Below are 17,800 nucleotides of genomic sequence, written 5' to 3'. Positions count from 1 at the left end.
TCCTCCCCCCCTCCACTCTTTGTCGTCTGCCTACCCCCCCCCCTCCTCTGTGCCCTCTTCTTTGCCGTCTGCCCCCTGGAAGCAGACGTCAAAGAAACTATATGGCCAGCTGCTACTGCCCACGTTGCACAGCTGGGCGCCACGTGGCACCTTTGCCGTCGGCCAGCTAACGGCAAAGGCCTTTGCCATAAGCTCACAGACGACAAAGAGCCTATATTGTCACATTTTTGTTTATTTTTTCTATTTCACAGCACATATACATATAATTCATAGCACATATATGATAAATAGGTCACAACACATATATGATATACATATAAAGCTCATCAATGCCATTTGTTCATCAACGTACATCCCATATATCAAAAGAACCAACACATACAAAGTTTCATCCATATATACATACATATAGTTGCACATATATTGTTCATCCATATATACATATACATATAGTTCCACATTGTTCATCAACTCAAATAAAAACGGAAAGTAAAGCACTCCAATGCCAGCTTCCATGCATGTAGTACATCCAATCTGCAAAATGGGAATAAGAAAGTCAGAAGAAGAAGAAGAACAACATATATATGACAAATAAGCTAAATTGAAGAAGAAAGAGAAGAAGGAAGAAGAGAACAAGGAGAAGAAAAACAAGAAGGAGGGGGAGGAGGGGAAGGGGAAAGAGAAGGAGAAGGAGGAGGAGAAGAAGAAAAAAGAAGAGAAGGAGAAGGAGAAGAAGGAGGAGAAGAAGGAGGAGAGAAGAAGAAGGAGAAGAAGGAGGGCTCTTTCTCCTTCTTCTCCTCCTTCTCCTTCTTCTTCTCTTCTTCTCCTCCTCCTTATTCTTCTTCTCCTTCTCCTTCTCCTTCTCTTCTTCTCTTCTTCTTCTTCTTCTTCTTCTTCTTCCTTCTTTTCATTTCTCCTCTTCTTGGAGCTAAATTAGCTAACTATGTCTTTTTGGAGCTAAATGGGCTAATATTCTCATTTTAGAGGAAAACAAGCTAAGTATATAATATTAATGAGCTAACCAAGGTTCTTATGCCATTTTGAGCTTATTATGGCATTTTGGAGCTAAATGGGCTAATTATGTCATTGTTGGGGAAATTAAGGCAAGGAGAATATGAGAGAGGAGAAGAAAGAGGAGGAGGAGGAGAAGAAGAAGAAATAAAGAAGAAGGAGGAGAAGGAGGAGGAGGACGAGAAGGACTAGAAGGTCCTTGGCCTTCTCCTCCTTCTCCTTCTTCTCCTCCTCCTTCTTCTCCTTCTCCTTCTCTTCTCTTTCTCTTCTTCTTTTTGTTCTTCCTTTTTATTTCTCCTCTTCTCCTCTTCTTGGAGCTAAATTAGCTAACTATGTCGTTTTAGAGCTAAATGGGCTAATTATGTCATTGTTTGGGAATTAAGGCAAGGAGAATATGAAAGAGGAGAAGAGAAACTTACCGTAGTGGTCATCAAGGAGGAGAAACACCTGGAGAAGGGTCGTGCGATGCCGCTCGGGATTTATTCTGCAGAATAGATATTTTGCAATGTCTCAGTTAGCATGATGACACTCAATTATTAATACTAGTTTATAATGAAACTCACCGTGCCAATCGAAGAGAAGACGGGCATCGGCAGAGGGACTTGACCGCTCTTCTCGCACATACCCTGAAGAGTTGGTCGTATTAGTTAGTAATGAAACAGACATTACACACATGATTTGGCTAATGTGAAAAAAAACTTACCACAAAAAACTCGTACAGGGCCCGTTGACCCGCCTCATTCCGGGACCTCTCCTCCTCAATCAATCGTGCCGTGGTCTGGTCCCTCTCATCAAGAGCAGCCTGACTTGCCAATCTCTCTTTCTCAAGAGTAGCCTCAAGAGCAGCCTGGCTTGCCAATCTCTCTTTCTCAAGAGCAGCCTGGTTTGCCAATCTCTCTTTCTGAAGAGCAGCCTGAAACACCATTCCTCGTTACCACAGTAATGATCTATGGTGACACACATAATCAAATGGATGAAAGTGTTCTTAGTCCGTACAACTAACCTCGATGGCAAGATCGACTGGCCGTGGACGACGCATTATCTCAGGACAGCTGCTCGACTGGCGCGCCTTGATCTCCGGGAGAGTGAGTGGACAACATATTATCCCATCTCCAATGGCTATCGAGCCATGGGGCCTCCCGCCACCAGATATCATCACGAGCTCTGGATCCAAAGGTTCCTGGCTAGGGTTAAAGTCATCCCCTTTCGTAGCCTTCCCCGCGTCCCTGTATGCCACGAGCTTCTGGTGGGATGATATGTTGGTGAAGTTATTGGGATCATCCAGGTCAGACTCAGAGAATGCCTTCGCCTTCTTGTACGAGGCAGTATGGGCCATGCCATAAAGGTCATACAAGTGTGGCATCTCCATCTTATTGTGATGCGCCTAAAAGAGAGGAACAAAATATTAGCATGAAGAATGAATTGCATGAATTATGAAGCAAATCACATACCCAGTTTCGTCCAAACTGAAGTAAGTTGGCGCTGCCTTGATGGTGTGGCACACCAACCATTTGGCTACGCCGATCCTTCGCATTCTCGTGGACGGCTCTCCAGCTGCCTGTGCACCACTCATCAACCAACGCCTCCCAACAATCCATCTTATCCGCACACCATCTCGGGGGCACCTGTAAGTTATTAGAAAGAAATTTGAGTGCTACCCCTATGAATGAAATCAAGAAAACTAAGTAGAAGGACTTAAGAATAGGTAATTACCTTCATGTATTGCTCCTTCTTCAGAAACTTTCCGCGACAATCCTTCTTCTGCTTCTTAATACCACGCGTGGCGTAGTAATCTCGAATAGCCTGTGGCCGAGCCTCGTGGCGTAAGTTCTGTAGTAACCGCCTACGCTCGGCCTCGAGAACCCTGGCTGCCTCCTCCTCATAGCCATCCTCACACCTATAGAAGGTCTGCAATCAAATGTGAAAACACCGATTAGTACAATAATTAGCTATATTGTTAATTTTAGATTCTATAAAAGGATAATTTACCCAAAAGCTCTTGATCACCATCTTGGCCCTCATGTGGCACAAGACACCATCCATAATCTCCTTCGGCGGGGCCTGCGCAGCCTCGTAGTGCTCCGAGGAAAATCCTAGTGTAGGAACCTGACCCTCACCAGGCAACGTGACAAACCCCGGGAAATCTGTCTGGCAAAGCACACCAAGGACGGAGTTCGGCCTGCGGACTCCAAGAGGGTGTATCCATCCCCTGCAGTATGATAAGGTCAACGCATTAGATATTTGAACAAACTTGAAGGCAAAAGCTAAAAAAAGAGTAAATGTACTTACCTATCTCCTTCAGGTTTAATCACCAGCCTCTGCTCGCGGGTAGCCAGCACGACCGGAAGACGTGTACTACCACGCTTGTATTTTCTTCTTCTTTTCTTCTTTTCTTCTTCTTCTCTTCTTTTTCTTTTCTTCTCTTCTTCTTCTTCTTCTTCTTCTTCTCTTCTTTTCTTCTTCTTTTCTTCTTCTCCTTCTTATTTTTGTCTTCTCCTCCTCCTCCTCTTCTTCTTCTTCTTCTTCTTCTCCTCTTCTCCTCCTCCTCCTCTTCTTGTTCTTCCTATTCTTTCTATTAAGCTAACTAACTAACTAACCAAGCTAACTAAACCTATCGCTAAACCTAGATAGCACTAAACAGCAAAAAAAAAAAGAATCTAGCTACCACTAATTAACAAAACAAAATCTACCACTAAACTAACTACTAAATCTACTAATTAACTAACTAAATCTACCAACTAACTAAACTACCACTAAAACTACTAATTAACTAACCTACCAACTAAACTATATATGCTACTAAGGCCCCGTTTGATTGCAAAGTATTTTCTAAGTATTTTATGAATACTGCAGTTTCTTTAGATACCACGATTTTGTTTACTGCGGCCTATTTGACTAACTTAAAAACCTGTTATTAAAATTAGAGTATTTATAAAAACTGTGGTAATTTCTCTGCATAATAAAAAGAACCCCGAACCTCTATTTTTAAAACAGAGCAAGCTAAAGAAATGAGTCCGTCGCTAAATATACTCAACAAACTCATCTCGTCTGGTCATAGAAAGGATCCGATGCAATCCATAGCTATCCTTTATAGATCAACCAAGGTTGGGAGCCTCTCTTAAGGACTACTAATCACTGAACCCAAAACCTTTACAATTTTGAGGAGAAAATGAAGAGCCGTGTTGATGGCCTTTTTCATAACGTACAATCTGGAGTTGTTCGTGCATGTTGTTGTTCTATGCACGCTGATGGCAAGGGCTAACCAGCTACCTAGCTGGATAAATGAAGCAAAAATAGAGTTTGTACCACAAGAAGCAATAGTTAACTAGCTAACACATGCACGGCCAAATGCTAGCTAGTAAATTTTACAACATTTTGTGGCCTAACCAAACATGTCCTTTGCATTGTGAATACTCCAAAGAACATTGTTATATTAAAACCATGGTATTTTGTACCTATTGGTAAAATAACTGTAGTTTTCAAAACTTTATTTTTTTAGTACTTTGCTATCAAACAGGGCCTAAATCTGTTAATTAGCAAAAAAAGAAAAAAAGGACTCACCGGAGGGGGGCAGCCGGGGAGGAGGAGGGTGCGGCGGTGGAGGAGAGGGCGGTGGTGGCGGTGGTGAAGAAGGGGCGAGCTCCGACGATGGTGGTGGAGGAGGAGGGGGCGTGGTGGAGGAGGGGGCGCAGGGAGGAGGGATAAAACAGGCCATATAACCTCACTCAACCAAATTTTAGCTCATTTAATTCAGTCAATTTCCCTCAATATTTTCCCAATATTCTGTTCACTAGAGACCATTGTGAAGGAAGTACATTTTTTGTTTACACAAATTTTATGAAATTTTACAGTGCCTTAATGTGCCCAAATTATAATCCTCCTCCAAATTTCACCTCAATCCAATCATCTATGTGAGACCAGTTTCAATTACCATTTTCTGTCCAGATTGGCACATTGTGAAGTGTCGCTTTGGCATATCCAAATGGTATAAATTTTTACAGTGCCTTCATATGCCCAAATTAACATCATACCAAATTTCAGCTCAATCCATTGATTCATTTGATCCCGGCTTCAACATCCATATTTCTGCACAGTGTGGTACTTTGCAAAGCAAGTGTCACCTAGGTTCATCCATTTGAGCTAAAATTTTGGCAAGAGAGTCTCCTTAGTAGATGATCATCCTCAGCCAAAATTTAGGCCCATTGTCTATGTGCATTACCCGCACCGCTAATCAAACACTTGGCTGCTAATTCATGTTTGACCTTAGTTCGGTCTCCTCGTGAGATTCTTCTATTGTATTCTTGTTCCTGACACCTACCGAGGGAGTGTCCAACCCGCCAGACATGCCTATTCCACCTAGAATGTGTGGCAACACAATGGTAACGCGGTGATCACGCGGCTCGCATGCAAGTTCACACACTCTGGAGTTGGGCTCCTCGACCACCATCCAAACCTCGGTGTCAAGCCAGCACACCATGTAATTCTTATTAAATAGATACTCATGTACCTATAAATGATTTTTGGGAAAAATAAAGAGCAAAGTATAATGCAGCTGCAGTTCAATTTTGACACGTTTCCTATTGAATCGGCGGTAATTTGTCTTTTTCACGAGAGGTGGATAAAAACTTTTAACACCGAACCATTTTGTCAATTGTACATTAAATATGGCCTGGTATTTTAGAAAAATGATTTGGTCCAATTTTGAAACAAATATATGGTAGGTCCTTCACAAAAAGAACTAATTTTGGGCACTTGAAAAAGGGAAAATGAATTTTTCATACAAGTAAAATGAAAACTTCTTTAATCAACATTGTTTGCCATTTCAATATGCACACTTGTGCATAATATTAGATCGTTTCAACAAACTATGCCATGAATGTCGCCATAAGATTGATCATTTGGCTCGAAAGCCGTGAATCTTCACACATGATAGCTCATTTCTAAGAACATTTTTTTTAAATAATTATCATATTACAAGTTCATTATTTTTCCTAGTAACTTGGTCACATATTATGACACAACGCAAAGGTTTTGCATTTTTTTGATTTTTTTAATTTGTTATGCCCGTTTCAAAATGCGGTTGAAACGACGAGCATGACCGTTCATAGCTAGGGGTTGAATCTTGCCAAATTTTTGTTGGATATCTAATTAAATAGATACTTATTTACCTAAAAATGATTCTTGGTAATTTGAATCTCTAGTTCAAATTTGACACGCTTCCTGCTGAATCGGCGACAATTTGTCTTTTTCACTACAGGTGGATTTAAACCTTTTTGCACCCAACCATTTGGTCAATTGTGCATTGAATATGGACTAATATTTTAAAAATGATTTTGTCCAATTTTACAATAAATATATGGTAGGTCATTCATAAAAAAACTCAACTTAGACACTCGAAAAATGGAAAATGATTTTTCTGTGCAAAGAAAATGAAAACTCCCTTTGGAAACATTGTTTGTCATTCCAACATGCACGCTTCTGCAAAATATGAGATCATTTGAACAAACTATGGCATGAATGTGGCCATGAGATTGATCATTTGGCTCGAAAGCAATGAATCTTCACACATGATATCTCATTTCTGAGAACACTTTTTAAAAATAATTACCGTATTACAAGTTTATTATTTTTCATGTTAACTTTGTCACATATAATAATACAATGCGAAGGTTTTACATTTTTTTGAATTTTTCATGCCCATTTCAAAATGCGGTCTAAACGGCGGGAATGACCGTTCCTACCTAGTGGATGGATCTTGAAAAACTTTTGGTGTTTCTATGATAAAATAGATACTTATGTACCTAAAATGATTTTTAGAAAAAATAAAGAGCAAACTATAATGTAGCTGGAGTTCAAATGTAACCCGTTTCCATCTAAATCGACATAAATTTGTCTTTTTCACGAGAGGTGGATAAAAGTTTTTTACACTCAACCATTGGATCAATTGTATATTAAATATAGCCTAATATTTTATAAAAATGATTTGGTCCAATCTTGCAATAAATATATGGTAGGTCCTTCACAAAAAAACTCATTTTGGGCACTCAAAAAATGGAAAATGAATTTCCCGTCCAAAAAAAATGAAAACTTCCTTATGAGACATTGTTTGATATTACAAGATGCACCCTTGTGCATAATGTTATATCATTTTACCAAACTATGCCATGCATGTGACCATAAGATTGATCATTTGGCTCGAAAGCTATGAATCTTCACTAATTATAGCTCATTTTTTAGAACACTTTTTAAAAATAAATATAATATTCCAAGTTTACTATTTTTCCCGGTAACTTGGTCACATGTAATGACAGGTTTTCAATTTTTCAATTGTTTTTGAATTTCATGCCCATATCGAAATGCGGTAGAAACGACGGACATGCCCGTTCCTAGCTAGTTGTTGGATCTTAGAAACTTTTTGGTGTTTCTATGATTAAATAGATACTTTTGTACCTAGAATTTTTTTTGCAAAAAAAAAAAAAATCTATGAGGCAGGTGTTGTTCAAATTTGACTCGGTTCCTGCTGAATCGGGGGAAATTTGTCTTTTTCACGGGAGGTGTCTCACAACTTTTTACATCCAACCATTTAATCGATTGTATATTAAATATGACCTAATATTTTAGAAAAATGATTCGGTCCAATTTTTGATAGTTGCTTTATAAAACCCCTTAGTTTTTAGCACTTACTCCCTCCGTTCCTAAATATAAGTCTTTCTAGAGGTTCAACTAACGGACTACATACGGATGTATATAGATATACTTTAGATTATAGATTCATTCATTTTGCTTCATATGTAGACACCTAGTGAAATATTTTAAAAGACTTATATTTAGGTACGGAGGGAGTAGAAGTTTTTAAGTGGCACATTTCTCGAACGAATGAGGATGCAGTATCACTCTCCCACGCATCACCCTACCGAAGGCATGTGAGCCGTCCAAGTCCTATAGATCCAATGTCTCCTCCCTCTCCTACCTAAAACTAGCGCACGAAACACCGCCTACCTACGCACCGCCGCCCTCTCCCTCCCTCTCCCAGATCTAGATCGAGGCCACAGCCACCTCCGGTGCCCACACCGCTCGCGCCTCTCCTCTTCCTCCGCCTCCGCTGCGTCCGGCTCCCGCCCAGTCCTCGCCCTCCTCTGTCTCCTCATCCTCCACGGCCGTACGCACCGAGGCCGAGGCGCGAGCACATGTGAAGTCTTGATCTGGAGCCCGACGCCCAGCGAGAGCGGCCGCGAACTTAGCACCGTTAACCAGCCGTCCAACTCCGGCTCGTCCGGGCCGCCTGAGTCGTCGTCGACGGCCGACGACTTGAGCAGCCTCACAGTCCCCGGTGCGGCCGTCTCGATCCGGCTGCACGCGCTCGTGCTCCCCAAGGTCATGTTCGCGGACTGGCTCGACATGGACATGGACATGGACTACAACACCGGTATGATGGCTCCGACTCCGAGCGCCCTGGACGGGGCCTTCGGCGGCAGCCCGACGCAGTAGCCCTGTGGCGGGTCGACGAACGAATGAGGGGTCTCTGTTACATCTGCAACCAGAGGTCAGCTTTTTGTGGCTGTAGGGGATTGTTGATGCATTGCGCAGCAATTTCTCTTGATGCCCCCGAGCGCAGTTTTTTATCTGAATTTATTGGTGGAGGCAGAACGAGTAGGGCTAGCTACTCTCATCCATGGCAAAACCATTTATCACGGTGCAATGGATTTTAGAGATGCAGTATAATTACTCATTTTTGTAGAGTTTTCACAAGGGAAAACAGTCAGGCACACATGATTTATCCATGTGTTTGCACCAGCTTTTGAAATACAGCCAAATTTTCATGATGCATGCAACAGTTTATTGGGCAACACTGAGAGAGATAAGCTGGCAAAAAGACTGCATAAGTTTTAGCAGCATCTTTGTTTTTCAGTAGACAAAACTGTAAAATATGTGTTTAGTAGGGAACATATTTTGTGGGCAACACTGAGAGATATATGTGAGCAAAAATACCATAAGAACTCCAGCATCAGTGTGTTTCGGTAGGCCGTAGGCAACACATCACTGTAAAATATATCTGTACAACAGGCAAAATATACATAGGTATTTCTCATCATCTGTGTTCAGTAGGCAATATAACTGGGCTTGGGGCGGGCAATATCTGTTCAATCACAATGTCATCATCCAATTGCACACAACATACTAGTCATCAAATTATCAGTTTCCAGGGAATACAAGAGGGTTTTCTTCAATGGAAATATCCAACCAAGCAATATTGCATTCTTTTCTCATGCAAAAAGAACAACAGTAAATAAGAATCAATCAACACAACAAGATTTTTTGGGGGCTTTTTACAGTGCTGGCACGATAAGGGCAAAGATGGACAAGGGACTCTGTCTGCCTTTTACCCAGTGTGGTGTCAGTTTGATTCCTTGTTCGGTGTTGTAAATCATCGTGTCGTGTTTGTGCAGTTTTAAACCCTGGCCATGGATTTCATGCAGGTGTCAGGTAATAAGTGTGTTGATTGCCTGATTGCACTGAATTTTGATGCAGGTACTGGAATCCACAAGCCGGATTACCTGGCCACGGTGGACGTCGACCCCAGTTCAGCGACGTACTCCCAGGTGATCCACAGGCTCTCGACCACCCACATCGGCGACGAGCTGTATCACTCCGTCTGGAATGCCTGCAGTTCCTGCCATGGCGATGCCCCCACGAGCCGACGCTTATTGATTCTTCCTTCGTTGCTATGAGTATTTATGGAGCAACGATGATCGAATGGACGAACAGTTGAATTTTAGCTGAGTTTGTAATGCTGATGATCTGGTGGTTGTTCACAGGTCCGGTCGTGTGTATGTGGTTGACACGGCGAATGATCTGAGGGCGCCTGCCCTGCATAAGGCTGTCCAGGCCGAGGAGGCGAGGACATATTATTACTTTCACATGAAAGCATCTCATGCTGATGTATATGAGAATTATCGAACCAATGCCAGCTGATTTACATCTGACAAAGTCTACAGGAATGTTTGAGTTCTCGAAATCCTTAATATCGATGCTTTACTTTTGAGAAGCAGAAAGTTTGTAGTGGCTCCTGTTGTATTGATTAACCATTTGCTACTTCCAGTTGGGAGAAGCCAGGTCACAGCCCCCTTCTAGCTTTTGTTCTATTTTAGACGCTGAATTCTTGCAATTCTAACAAAAGTGTAGTTTATAAGAAACCAATTTGACTATACAAGATTGTTGTGCCATCAGTGTGCGTAGTTTTTTTTTCCTATTAGTAGAAATGTGTTAGCTGTCAGTGTAATATACAAGATTGTTGTGCTATCTGCTAAGGACTTTGGTATTAACTCACTTGAGATGTATTGGGAATTTTGACTCATCCTATAACCTGGAGCTATTAGAATCATAAGGTTATATTTTACAGTGCAAATGCTAATGTTACATCCATCGCCGGAGTCTACTGCAGGTGGCAATTGGTTCTTTTTCTGCGGTTTTCCCTAGGCATGAAGCTGCTCATTTTCTGGGTATGTGCGCTCTGATTTTTGCTGCAGCTATGGTGGATCTGCAGCTAGAATCTTACTGACTGTAATGCTCTTGTTGTGATTCAGTTGCCTATCTGACTGGCCTACCTATCTCGGGATGCTCTTTGGACATTGGTAAGCAGCATGTTAACCTCGTTGATGACCACCTACAGAAGATGCTATATAGTGGCCAGCTCGATCAAAAGGAAGTGGATAGGTAATGCTAGAGTTAAACCTATTAGTTGCATCCATATCCGACTTTGGTGAAACATGATCAGAGATAATAGAAGCTAGTGACTGGCATGTCTAATGTGTCACCAGGTTGGCTGTGATCTCCATGGCCGGACAGGCTGCTGTGGGTTTGGAGTACGACAAGGTCGTTGGCCAATCAGCCGTCCTCTTCACTCTTCAGGTCACCTACCACTAATCCATCGGCCCCTTCTACTCTTATAGTATCAGCATTTGCCCTTCTTATGTCTCCTGAAAAAAACGTATCAATCCTGTCTGAAAATCTCACCTGATGTCTCTTGAGAGCTTCACCTGAAGAATTCATTTCCTCCCTATCTGTTTGCAGAGATTTCTGAACAGAACTAAGACGCCGCTAGGCAAAGCATAGCAGCAGAACCTTACGAGATGGGTATTAAATCAATACTTGTCTTTGTCAAGAATCGTTCATTTTGTTTAATTGCCACCTGCTAGTTTTCCTTTTTTTATTGCCTCAAGTAGGAGTTGATTGTTGGTTGTTCTAAAAACATAGACATTGACTGCGGACTGCTGGTTGTTTTAAAAAAATCATACACATTGACTGTGGATTGCTGGTTGTTTTAATTAAAAAAACATACACCTATCACATAAATCAGACCAGGAAATGAAATATACGAGTCATAATTAGGAAGACCAGGATTTACTTGCACCTAGCACATACAGCAGCAGAGGTAGATTAGCCTCACTCTTGTGCGCTGTTTGATTTTTCAGGCGAGCAGGTTCAGACTAGTCTTTTGTGTTGATTTTGCCTTGAGGAAAGTGAGTTAGCATTAGATTGAACAATTAGGAACAAAAAATATGCAGTTAACTCAGGCTCTATCTCTCTCTCTCTTAAGCATTTATTTTTGGTATAAGTACAAAGTGCAAGTTGTATTAGAAATAAAACACGCGAATGCACAAAATACAGAAACACTATTCTGCTTTAGTTTATGATGGTCGAAAATTTAACACATGATGAGAATTGTTTGTTTTTGTTCCTTGTTTCTATTCTTGATCTGTATATGGCAGCTCTTAAAAATATGGCTGTTTGTTTTACAGGATCTCCAGGCCTAAGAAAGTTGAAGTGCGAAGCCTCAAAGCCAATTGTGTGAAGCCCTACTTATCCAAGAATGCATAATTATATATTGTAATAGTAGGCATATCAACTTTGTAAGAGACTGAAAAAATTCATAGTGGTTGCCATTGTATTACACTTGTAGAGCTCAGTTTGTTATTGTGATTGCCATTGTATTACATGATCTCGTTGCTTTTCGATAGTGGATTTTTTGTTTGACAAATGGGACCTAGTTAGCAGAACCTCACAACTAGGACCCATTTAATTAAAAAAAGAAAATGAAATTGTTTAGACAAAGAGGCCATGGCCCAACAATAAAAAAGCTATAACGTTGGGCTTGGCCCATGAAGCTCACAAAAAATTGACAGAAAAAATGTAAAAAGACTATTTTAATGGGCTCGGCCCATCTAAAGCATTGAACTGGACCGGGCTCATTCTTATCAACGATCATTCTTATCAACGACCAATCGAATTGGTCAAAATTTAGCCACGTCAGCTTGTCACGTTGAATTCGATGTGGCTTGGACACACAACCAATGACCAAAATAATTTCAATGCTTTCGTTTAGTCGTAAATGTCTTCGACCATTCCAGGAAAAAGGTCGTTATAGTTCATTAGAGACCCTCAACTTTTGACCGTCTGTTTTTGGTCGTGAAAAGATCGCAAATGAAAACCAACGACCATTCAGTGACAAATATTGAAGGTCGTAAGTTAGCATATTTCTTGTAGTGCAATTCAACAGGGCATGAAAATACTAGCAAAATCTCAAACTTGGTAAAAATTTACAAATTTCAATTGCAGCCATTTTCAACAGAATAGCAACTTTTGACAAAGAATAAAACTATGATGCAAGTCCTATGAACAATCTGGTGGCACCAAGTTGTAGAGGGGTTCAACCACTACAATTCATGCAATTGGTGCAACCACGAAGGATCAACACATTCAAGGAAACCATGCTCACAACAAGGAAAGAAAATAATGGTTTCAACACTTAGAAATATTTCTAGCTATCGAAACAACAACATTTTCATGCCTTAGAGACAACAAAGGATCCACCAATTCACAAAAGTATCATGCTAAACAAAAATTCCAGGCCCTAGTAAATATAAAAAGCTAGAAAACGGGATACGAGGGGCTACGGAGATATAACAGCAAAATACGAGTAGCTATGGGCATCCACTTGGCATTCCAAGGTCACCACTGGAACAAGCATAAAATTCCAGGTGGAATAGAGCTGAAGAACACACAAATCCATCAAGCATAGCTCGCACAAAGCCCAAAACAATATAGCACACAATGTGCCCACTAACAACATCTTGCCACTTTACTCACAAGAATAAAGTAGCTACAACCCACCTTAAGGCATGAAATTCAACACAGCTGTAAAGGAATACAAATGCACGCTACTACTAGTTCATTCCTTGAGAAAAAGCCCACAGAAAACTTACAAGCATCAAATCAACCAGGCACGAAAATACTAGGAGAATCTCAGACTTTGTGAAAATTTATAGATTTTCAATTGCACACATTTTCAACAAAATAGCAACTTTCGACAAAGAACAAAACTATGATGCAAGTCCTATGAACAATCTTGTGGCGCCAAGTTGTAGAGGGGCACAACCACTACAATTCATGTCGTTGGTGCAACCACCAAGGATCAACACATTCATGGAAACCATGCTCACAACACGGGAAGAAAATAATGGTTCGAACACTTCGAATTATTTCTAGCTACGAAAACAACAACATTGTCATCCCTTGAACATAGCAAAAAATCCACCTATTTACAAGAGTACCATGCTAAACAAAAAATCGAGGCCCTAGTAAACATAAAAAGGTAGAAAACAAGATACGAGGGGCTATGGAGACATAACAACAAAATACCAGACCTGTGTGGATCCACATGGCATTCCAAGGTCACCACTGGAAGAAGCATAAAATTCCAGGTGGAATAGAGCTAAAGAACACACAAATCCATCAAGCATTCCTCGCACGAAGCAAAATACAATATAGCACACAATCTGCCCACTGACATCATCTTGCCACTTTACTCACAAGAATAAAGTAGCTAGAGCCCACCTTAAGTCATGACAATCAACATAGTTGTAGAGGAACACAAATGCAAACAATTACTAATACATTCCTTGGGCTAAAACCCTACAGAAAGCTTACTAGCACCAAATTAACACGTCATGAAAATACTAGCATAATTTCAAACTTTGTGAAAATTTAAAAATATTCAATGGCAGCCATTATCAACAGAATAGAAACTTTTGACAAAGAATAAAACTATGATGCAAGTCCTATGAACAATCTGGTGGCACCAAGTTATAGAGGGGTTCAACCACTACAATTCATGCCATTGGTGCAACCACGAAGGATCAACACATTCATGGAAACCATGCTCACAACAGGGGAAGAAAATAATGGTTACAACACTTAGAAATATTTTTAGCTATCGAAACAACAACATTTTCATGCCTTGATCAGAGCAAAGGATCCACCTGTTCACAAGACTATCATGCTAAACAAAATTTCCACACCCTAGTAAACATAAAAAGCTAGAAAATAAGATACGAGGGGCTACGGAGATATAACAACAAAATACAAGTTGATGTGTGCATTCACTTGGCATTCCAAGGTCACCATTGGAACAAGCATAAAATTCCAGGTGGAATAAAGCTAAAGAGCACACAAATCCATCAAGCATAGCTCTCACAAAGCCCAAAACAATATAGCACACAATGTGCCCACTAACAGCATCTTGCCACTTTACTCACAAGAATAAAGTAGCTACAACCCACCTTAAGGCATGAAATTTAATAGAGCTGTAGAGGAATACAAATTCAAGCAACCACTAGTTCTTTCTTTGGGCTAACAGCCGATAGAAAACTTACTAGCACCAAATCAACAGGGCATGAAAATACTAGCAGAATCTTAGACTTTGTGAAAATTTACAGATTTTCACTTGTAGCCATTTTCAAAAGAATAAAAACTTTCGACAAATAATAAAACTATGATGCAAGTCCTATGAACAATCTTGTGGCACCAAGTTGTAGAGGGGTTCAACCACTACAATTCATGCCATTGGTGCAACCACCAAGCATCAACACATTCATGGAAACCATGCTCACAAGAGGGGAAGAAAATAATGGTTCCAACACTTAGATATATTTCTAGCTACCGAAACAACAACATTTTCATCCCTTGAACACAACAAAGGATCCACCTATTCACAAGAGTATCATACTAAACAAAAATTCCAGGCCCTAGTAAACAAAAAAATTAGAAAACAAGATACGAGGTGCTATGGAGACATAGGAGCAAAATACCAGTAGTTGTGGGCATCCATTTCACATTCCATGGTCACCACTCTTACAAGCATAACATTCGAAGTGGAATAGAGCTAAAGAACACACAAATCCATCAAGCATAGCTCATACAAAGCCGAAAACAACATAGCACACAATCTGCCCACTAACAACATCTTGACATATTACTCACAAGAATAAAGTAGCTACAGCCCACCTTAAGACATAAAATTCAATAGAGCTGTAGAAGAACACAAATGCAAGTAATCACTAGTTAATTCCTTGGACTAAAACCCCACATAAACCTTACTAGCACGAAATCAACAAGGCATGAAAATACTAGCAAAATCTCAGATTTAGTGAAAATTTACACATTTTCAATTGCTGCCATTTTCAACAGAATAGCAACTTTTGACAAAGAATAAAACTATGATGCAAGTCCTATAAACAATATTGTGGCACCAAGTTGTATAGTGCTTCAACCACTACAATTCATGCCATTGGTGCAACCACAAAAGATCAACACATTCATGCAAACCTTGCTCACAACAGGGGAAGAAAATAATGGTTCCAACACTTAGAAATATTTCTAGCTACCATAACAAGAACATTTTCATGCCTTGAACACATCAAAGGATCCATCTAATCACTTGAGTATCATGCAAGACATAAATTCCACGCCCTAGTAAACATAAAAAATCTAGAAAACAAGATACGAGGGGCTATGGAGACATAACAACAAAATACCAGTACCTGTGTGCATCCACTTGGCATTGCAAGGTCACCACTGGAACAAGCATAAATTTCCAGGTGGAAAGAGCTAAAGAACACACAAATCCATCAAGCATAGCTCGCACAAAGCCAAAAACAATATAGCACACAATGTGCCCACTAATAGCATCTTGCCACGTTACTCACAAGAATAAAGTAGCTACAACCCACCTTAAGGCATGAAATTCAACATAGCTATAGAGGAACACAAATGCAAACAATTACTAGTTCATTCCTTGGGCTAAAACCCTACAGAAAGCTTACTAGCACCAAATCGACACGACATTAAAATACTAGCAGAATCTCAAACTTGGTTAAAATTTACAGATTTTCAATTGCCGCCATTTTCAACAGAATAGCTACTTTTGACAAAGAATAAAAGTATGATGCAAGTCATATGAACAATCTGTTGCCACGAAGTTGTAGAGGAGTTCAACCACTACAATTCATGCCATTGGTGCAACCACGAAGGATCAACACATTCATGGAAACCATGCTCCCAACAGGGGAAGAAACAATGGTTCCAACACTTAGAAATATTTCTAGCTATCGAAACAACAACATTTTCATGCCTTGAACATAGAAAAGGATCCACCTATTCACAATAGTATCATGCTACACAAAAATTCCAGGCCCTAGTAAACATAAAAAGCTAGAAAACAAGAGACGAGGGGCTACGGAGATATACCAGCAAAATACGAGTAGTTGTGGGCATCCACGTGGCATTCCAAGGTCACCATTGGAACAAGCATAGAATTCCAGGTGGAATAGAGCTAAAGAACACACAAATCCATCAAGCATAGCTCGCACAAAACCAAAACAATATAGCACACAAAGTGCCGAGTAACAACATCTCGCCACTTTACTCACAAGAATAAAGTAGCTACAACCCACCTTGAGGCATGAAATTTAACAGAACTGTAGAGGAATACAAATGCAAGCAACCACTAGTTCATTACTTGGGCTAAAAGCCCACAGAAAACTTACTAGCACCAAATCAACAGGGCTTGAAAATACTAGCAGAATCTCAGACTTTGTGAAAATTTACACATTTTCACTTACAGCCGTTTTCAACAGAATAACAACTTTCGACAAAAAACAAAACTATGATGCAAGTCCTATGAATGATCATGTGGCGCCAAGTTGTAGATGGGTTAAACCACTAGAATTCATGCCATTGGTGCAACCACCAAGGATCAACACATTCATGGAAACCATGCTCACAATAGGGGAAGAAAATAATGGTTCCGACACTTAGAATTATTTATAGCCACCAAAACAACAAAATTTTCATCCCTTGAACATAGCAAAGGATCCACCTATTTACAAGAGTACCATGCTAAACAAAAATTCCAGGACGTAGTAAACATAAAAAGGTAGAAAACAAGATACGAGGGGCTATGGAGACATAACAACAAAATACGAGTACCTGTGTGCATCCACTTTGCATTCCAAGGTCACCAGTGGAACAAGCATAAAATTCCATGTGGAATAGAGCTAAAGAACACACAAATCCATCAAGCATAGCTCGAACAAAGCAAAAAACAATATAGCACACAATGTGCCCACTAACATCATCTTGCCACTTTACTCACAAGAATAAAGTAGCTAGAGCCCACCTTAAGTCATGAGAATCAACATAGCTGTAGAGGAACACAAATGCAAACAATTACTAGTTCATTCCTTGGGCTAAAACCCTACAGAAAGCTTACTAGCACCAAATCAACACGTCATGAAAATACTAGCAGAATCTCAAACTTTGTGAAAATTTACAAATTTTCAGTTGCAGCCATTATCAACAGAATAGAAACTTTTGACAAAGAATAAAACTATGATGTGAGTCCTATGAACAATCTGGTGGCACCAAGTTGTAGAGGGGTTCAACCACTATA

General features: G+C 40.2%; 2 protein-coding genes across 2 annotated transcripts; both read left to right on the top strand.

The window, feature by feature from the left end:
- Nucleotides 1-8,471: 8,471 nt before the first annotated feature.
- Nucleotides 8,472-10,027, top strand: LOC123448639. The gene is made up of 2 exons (XM_045125601.1): nucleotides 8,472-8,554; nucleotides 9,541-10,027. The coding sequence occupies exons 1-2, from the start codon at nucleotides 8,523-8,525 to the stop codon at nucleotides 9,779-9,781; spliced, it is 273 nt and encodes a 90-aa protein (XP_044981536.1). The 5' UTR covers nucleotides 8,472-8,522; the 3' UTR covers nucleotides 9,782-10,027.
- A 396-nt stretch (nucleotides 10,028-10,423) lies between these two features.
- On the top strand, nucleotides 10,424-12,005 carry LOC123450535 (the record flags this gene model as incomplete). The annotated part of the gene is made up of 5 exons (XM_045127727.1): nucleotides 10,424-10,511; nucleotides 10,596-10,725; nucleotides 10,830-10,920; nucleotides 11,083-11,145; nucleotides 11,811-12,005. Coding segments are annotated over 4 exons (351 nt in total), but the record flags the coding sequence as incomplete, so codon positions are not given.
- Nucleotides 12,006-17,800: the final 5,795 nt, after the last annotated feature.

This window comes from Hordeum vulgare, chromosome 4H (assembly GCF_904849725.1).
Source record: "Hordeum vulgare subsp. vulgare chromosome 4H, MorexV3_pseudomolecules_assembly, whole genome shotgun sequence".
Classification (NCBI taxonomy): Eukaryota; Viridiplantae; Streptophyta; class Magnoliopsida; order Poales; family Poaceae; genus Hordeum; species Hordeum vulgare.
The sequence above is the reverse complement of the archived record's forward strand: the minus strand, read 5'-3'. Positions and strand labels throughout refer to the sequence as shown.